The sequence below is a fragment of the Pagrus major genome, chromosome 12 (assembly GCF_040436345.1).
Source record: "Pagrus major chromosome 12, Pma_NU_1.0".
Lineage (NCBI taxonomy): Eukaryota > Metazoa > Chordata > Actinopteri > Spariformes > Sparidae > Pagrus > Pagrus major.
In genome coordinates, this window is record NC_133226.1 from 6339890 (window position 1) to 6347248 (window position 7359).

Here is a 7359-nt window from a genome sequence, read left to right on the forward strand (position 1 = left end):
CTGTCCTAGCTGTGCCTGGGTGAATCTCTACTTTGCATATTCACAAATGCTTCCTTATGCTCGGTGTAGTTAGGTAGAAAAGAAAAGAGTTACTACATTAAACCGCTCACAACAAGGTCTGTGGATTATCTTGAGTAACAGGGTCAAGATTACTGCTGTTGAGATTTTTTGGCATTTGACATGTCTACAGCCAAAACTCAGCAACTCACACCAAAACAATCTAGATGGATAAATAGCACTAAAGGTAAGAGGAACATTTGTATATACTCTTTTTTAATTTATGGGGTGAACTTTACCTCAACCTACCAAGTGCAGCTGAGGCTGCTGAATTGAAATGTTGACCTGTCAGTACTGATAAAAGTAAACTCAGAGGATTATACAATTAATTATATTATTAATACAATTTCCATCTGGACAAAAGTGGTGGACTTGACAGATCAACCAGCGAACCTGTATCATCTGTGTCCCCAAGTCCTCTGTTGAGGAAAACCATGTGTGCATCTATTATTCATCAAATTAAAGGATTTACTACAAAACTGTTTTTATGTTGTCAAACGAGTCGAATATAATTTACAAAGTACCAGTTTTCCAAACTTTTTGTCAGAGTAGGCATTACATTTTTCACATGCTGGATATGTGCCCATGTCTTCAGTCTAATTGTTTTTCCAACCAGAAGCTTATTCTCAAATACCACATAGGTGCAGACATTCCCAGAAACATCCTCCTTTCTGCTGACTCACTGCTCTCACTCTGTATTTTGTGAGGAATGTTCTGCAGTTATTGGCTGAAGCACTTTGACAGACTCACAACAATCACGCACCAGAAACTTTTCATTTGCTTTTAAACAGTGATTCCTGGCAGAGAAGGTCAAAACTGGACCACACATACATGCTTGACCACTTTGAATTAATTTACATGTGTGGACACGTGAACTCCCACACAAACAGATTATCATTCCGTACCAGCAGCAGCTTACCGCACCTTAAGGGTTACATTATACTCATTGGTGTCACAAAGACCTCATAAAGAAATAATGAATCATTAGCATTAATGATCAGGACCACAACTGGACCTCAAATGTCAGAAATAATAACAGAAAAATAGAATCAGGACAAAAAAGGGCTGGTTGAGGTGACAAATACTGAGGAGTAAACTACAACATGAACTGTTTCTTGAACCTTCATTGCTAAAAACAAATGCACACAAAGAGATCTGTGTTTGAATCTGTGGGTCATTATTAGCTGCAGTTGGCAAGGCAGCAGCCACAGCAGCTATAATGAGCCAAACCATCTGTAATTGATGTTTATTGAACCTCAGGAAGCTTGATTCCTATCCTGATTGATTGAAAGGCCATTTCCTATTAAATCTTGCCCCTGCTAGTTGAAGGCAGATGTGCAGGACACATCTGCAGAGTTTAGGAAATCGCTTAGCCTAATGCTCTGGCATTATTACGATGCACACCTCAGTTCTCTCATAAGATGAGCTCTTGTACAATTGGAAATACTCTCCCAAGAGTCTGGCTTTGTTGAGCAGGCACGAGGCCACCAACGCACGTAAGACAGAAGTCATTTACCAGTATGCAGGATCTGATGCAACAAACTATTATGGGAAAATCTGTCTGTAATTTTAGAAGAAAGGGGATCTGCTGGAAGTGAGTAAGTCATAGGGTTATCAAAGCTACTTCTCTCATCACAGATGTTTTTGTTGAACCAGAACTACAATAATACTGAAGTCCTAAATCCTGAAGAAGCCAAACTAAGGCCTGAATCAACTTACTGTTACTGCAACTACTACAGCCATTGAAAGTGTTACACAGATGTTACACAGAACATTTTGAATGAAGCCTGCTTTTGTGTATTCTGAAATTTGCAACACATCCTCATACCTCAATGACTGAATAGGTTGATTGCTAATGATTACCAAAACGACACATGTATAACCGTTCCCAAAATAACATGACAATTGCAGTTGAACAGCAACAGGTGTACCTGACCATCGTTATATGCTTGCAGTTTGTTTAGGTTTTTAATGTCTTTGGCCCAGTCCCATTTCCTAGTTTTACCCCTACCCCTCATTTTCAAGTGAACCTCTTGCCCCTCAGAGCAGAGTACGAGGGGTAGTGGTCGAAAGCAGCACTGAAATACGTAACGATGTGGGTGTCATGCACAAATCAGCACTGACAATGTAATGTTAGCGAGCTAGTGTAGTGTATAATCTATAATATAGCCTTATTAATCACAGGTCACATTATATTACATGCATATACCTATTATGTTTGTTACTGATAAAACCACACACACATATTGTATGCATGCACACACACATTCTTATTATATGTCCTCAAATGCCCTCAGATATTGAGCAAGGCCTGGCGACAGCCCTCGAGTCCTCGAGTAACAGGACAGACTAACCAAGGACAGACTAACCAGATGTTTTTTGAATCCACTTCTAGTTAGGCACGTACACGGAGTCATTGAACTCCTAAAGTATTGATAAAACACCTTGTTTATGCCAAAGTAAGGATGAGTCAAAAGCAAAAATCCCCTATAACTCCTAATAGGGGCTAAGTTAAAGGTGAAGGCCCCTTTGTTGTCTTGACCCTACGTCAGAGATAGGAAAAATCACGTTATTGGTCAATTATGAACTGTATGAGGTAAATTGACAGGCGTATGTGAGAAAAGACCCTGGAGAAAACCCTTGGGAAGGAAAGAGAAGCCAAAAAACAAAGTGTATAAATGAAACTGTATTTTGTTATGTTCTCTGGTTCCACTCTCTGAAGACTGTGGTGGTGGTGGTCTCTCCGTATTTTTATTTTATTATTATTAAAAGTTAATCCCTACACTAGCTAGTTAGCTACCGAGACATCAGCAAAAATGGTCGCTATTGTTTTATGCTTGTTTTAAAGAAGTCTTTAAAAAAAACTCAATTTGCAGGGCCATGTTGCCCTAACACTTCACCCTACCCCTCTATCCCAACAAGAATCGGAAGACCAAACCCCTAGACGTGAACATGCAAAATGGAGGGTTGGGGCGAAGTGTTAGGGGCAAGGGGTGTGTTTGGATTGGGCCTCTGTTTAGGTTTGAATAACTATGTTACTCATTTAACTTCACTTACATCATGTCATGTTATGTCTATGTTAGAAAGTTAAAAACTCAACACTGACTTTTGGTTTCACCCTTGACCCCGATCAGTGTTCTCCTGGGAGAAAGTCTTGTTCTTGCTTTACCCAACCATCCATCCCATCCACTTTCCTATGTGGACTTTGTTGCTCTTTTTAGTACTTCCCCTGACTTCCTACTTTGTTGCTGTAATAATTACTACGGTCATTAGAGGTTACTGTCTAATGTGAATATGGGTCATAATAAACTGTTTGCACAGTCAACAGTATATGGTCGTTTTTTCGATGAGGACAGGCTGGAAATTTGCCCACTAAGTTCATGTTTTTATGAGCTGTTTTAGAATTGTTTCACATGCACTGTTCCTCTTTTTTTCCATTCTCTAGTTTCTACTTTTGAGTCTTGAAGTTTAAAGTTTTGCTAAATGCTCTTATTTTCTTGAGAGTTAGATTAGAAGGTCAGCACCACGTTCATGTCTTTGTGTTAAGTATGGAGCAGAATCCTGGAGGAACATAAATTGAAAATTGAACATAAAGAAAAGGAAAGTTTCAACATCTCAAATGTGAAATTTCATCATATGCGTGGTTTGAAGAAACATATGTTGCCAACATTTATTCCGACGATTAGGTTGCTATTTTGTTTTTTAAATCCATACATGGAAAAATAACTACAATTTGTGCTATTATGTGCTGTAACAATTTCTCGATGAACAATGTTTTTCCATCCTCCAATTTCTGCTATGCCATCAATTATGCACGGATCTGAAAGTATAACTCTGACCCTCAACATCTCAGTATTTACACAAGAAAGAGATACCACACATGCACAAGACATAAGGCAGAATCAATGACTTTATTTCTCTGCAATAATTTAAATATAGATACACAGATTTTTGGATTATGTTACAGCTCAGTGTGAGGCAGGAAAGGTTGAGGTCCTCTGTTCTGAAGACATGGCGAACAGAGCAAACTGTCCTAGACTTCCCAGCATGGCCGGTAAACCCGTCCCACCATGCACCTCATCGTGTCCCTCCTCAGGATGGGGATGCTCATGTCCTGGCCAACACCTCTGTGATCGATGACCTGGCTGTTCTCGTCAGCTCTCCTTTTGTAGAGGGACAGTCCACTGTGAAGCGAGCGCAGGTCCCTCCACAGGCTTGGATCAGCAACGACGATTACCCTCGGCGCCCTGGTTTTGCCTGCGGTAGCCAGATCCACCTCGCCGAGACCGTTTTCTGGCACCTCGTCACTTAGCAGCGAGGTGAAAGTATCCTGCTCCAAGGAGCTGTCTTCAGTCTTGCCCATGGGTAACCCCACTGACAGTGTGTAGCACTCGAAGAAAAGTGCTGCGGCGAAGATGACGGGCATCAGTGACTGTCTCATGGTGAAGATCTTCCAGGAGGTGCAAAGCGTTGGCTTGGTTGATGAGTTTCTTTCCAGAGCTCTTGCTTCGTTGTTCTGACTCTGAGATCGTATCATCTGCTTTTATATCATTTCAAGCTAGATTGGCCACGTTGAATCATTTTTCGTCATCTGTTCTCCTGTTGTGTTCCGGAAATTAGTTAAAAGCATAAAAAGCCAGTTGGGTAGAACTCTTGCAGCGTTCAAGGGTGTTGTTTTGCTTGAAAGTTAATTAAAGTAATCTCCAACGTGGTGGCTGATATTAGATTCTTGATGATGACAGTGGGAATTCTTTGAACAGTTGACACAAAGAAGAGCATTAATCCGTAATAACTGCCCTTTAAAACAACAAGGAAGGATTACACACCCGTGACGCACTTCATTGTGTCAGATACTTGGTGATGAAAGCTGTCCGCTCGTGGCATTGTTCCAAAGATGTTCAATAAGGGATTTAACCTTGGATTAGTGTTAAAAAGCTGACAAATGATTCTTGAAGTGTTTATGTGTTCGTGGCAGCAGCTCCTTGCTGACGTGTCAAAGATAAAGTGAAGTTAGGAAATATTTCTTTGAGGAGAAGATACCAGCGATCTGCTCCTGAGGCCCTGAGGTGGAAACTGATTTGATCTCTTTTCGGACTGCAGCGTAATTACAATCCTACCTAATTAGTGTTGCCAGATGGGTGCTGCAGAAGTTTTGCACACCTGGGCTAGCATAAGATCCATATGAAATTAGTTAATTTATATGCAGGTGGCATTTGAGTCAGATCAAACGTGTTGACAAATTAACAGTTTTAAAAAGTTTTTATTTGTAATTCGGATAATTTCATGTCATCAGGTGTTCCAGAAAAGTTTGAAAAAAGCAGTTACGTCTCCAACAAAGATCTTTGGCACAGAAGCTGCAAATAACAATCTTATGAGCACTCAAGAGGCACTACAATAAACACTATTGAACTCAGTAGTTTGACAGAGAATGGATTTGAGATTTTACTGACATGATTTGCAGCACTTTGATGGCTAGACGTATAATTTGATGTCATTAAATTGTTAAGGTTATTTTAGTCTTGTGCAGCTGGGCAGTTCAGAGGGGAAGTGCCGTGGACCATTTCTTATTGAAAACCATGTCTGTGGTTTTTAAAAAGTCTGGCGTTTGAGAATCATCTACACCCTGTTTTTATTACCGTCTGAAAGGCCTTGTGTGGTTTCCTGGAGACAGACGGTTTTGTTTAAATCTTATCTTTCATTCCTAGATGTCAGCTAGTCATATGTATCGTTGATGGGACCGGTGACGGGTAGAGCCTCTCTAATGCAGTAGGTGTTAATGGTGGAAAAGAGCTTGGAGCTGTTTTTGGATGAAAACCATATGGATCTGTAAAATAGAGGTACCTGTAGGAATGAGGAAAATAATGGCCGTTATATCCCTAAAGAGATCATTGTGTGCCAACACTTCAACTCCATATGGTAAATCTGCCAGTAACAGGACTAATGAAAAAGATCATATATATTCGCTCAGCTAAAACATAGCCAGAATAGTTTCTCATGTATTTCCTAACAGTATTTACATTTACAGTAAGAAGAAACAGTAATTATTTGAAATTCAGGAAACTAAAAATAACCGCTGATGCTACATGCTTTGTACACCTCCCCCCTAAGGGTCTGGTCAAATTGTAATGTTACAATGTTAATTTTAGAGACATTGTTATTAAATGGGCAATGTGTAAGAAATGGCCAGAATTTTAGTTTCAAACTCTCAAAAAATTTGCCAACATCATAAACCGAATCTGAAGAAACAGAGTTGACGTCATGTCAAAGAGATCAATGTATGTTGCAGGGATGAAGTTGGCACACTAACCAGCTAGCCTCGGCCCGTTCTCTCTCATTATACCACTTGTCTTTAGGGGATAGTCTAGCCGTCCTGTATGTAATAGCCCTTGTAGTTTCAGCTGTAAGTATACAAGTGGTAATTCTCTATTTTTCACAAGCTCTTAGCTTTGAGTCTTTTAACTAAACAAAAGAAACTCACAAAAGGTAAGAAAGTAAATATTCTTACACATATTCTCCTTATTTAAACTGTAAATACAACCATACACCATTTGAATTCAAGTTTCTCTCCATTACCGAACTAAGACGAACTTAACTACCCTGTTACCTTCCAAAATTCACCAAAACTGTCTTGGTTTGCGTTTCCACAATCTTCTCTGTTTTGGTCAAAATGCATCCTCAATTCACAGAGTAAGATGTGAAAATATTCCTACTCTTCACGCCGTTTTTGGTCACTGCTGGTGCCGAATCTCTCTCACTTCTCTGCCGCTGCCTGTCATGTCTTGTCGTCCCCGGAGTCATAGTCCTGGTCAGAGCTGCTTCATATCACCCTCGTACTGTTTCCCCTGTCTTCAAACTTACCTCTAGCTCTCAGAGGTGAGGTCTTGGTCCAGACAGACTCCTATCAGCTAATAGGGCCATTTAGCTGCCCAGCTAACTGAGCTAACTTGCTAATGGCAGCTATTCAACAAAGATAGTTACAGCCAAGAGCATAATAAGCAGCAGTCAGCGGTTATTTTGCCCCCTATATTTTTGGAGCTTCCGCCAACAGGTGGCCATATTTTACGTTACACTTTTAAAGATGCAAAGACACACATATTTGCTCTGAGTAGTGAAGAGAATGTGTGTCTGCACATCATGAATGCACAAAAATAAGAAAATGTGTAGGAAAATAAAAAATAATTGAATTTTATTGATATCAGTCAGTTGTTATGGTAGATCTGTGTGGTTACTGGATTACATCTGGCAGCATGCCATGTTTCCATTACAAAACTGCGTTTTCAGCCAACATTTTCAAGACCAAGC

At 40.1% G+C, this 7359-nt stretch overlaps 1 protein-coding gene across 1 annotated transcript; it reads right to left on the minus strand.

Moving 5' to 3' along the window:
- Positions 1–4090: 4090 nt before the first annotated feature.
- Positions 4091–4498, minus strand: pmchl (pro-melanin-concentrating hormone, like). Its single transcript, XM_073478484.1, has one exon. The coding sequence runs from the start codon at positions 4496–4498 to the stop codon at positions 4091–4093; it is 408 nt and encodes a 135-aa protein (XP_073334585.1).
- Between the last annotated feature and the right edge of the window lie 2861 nt (positions 4499–7359).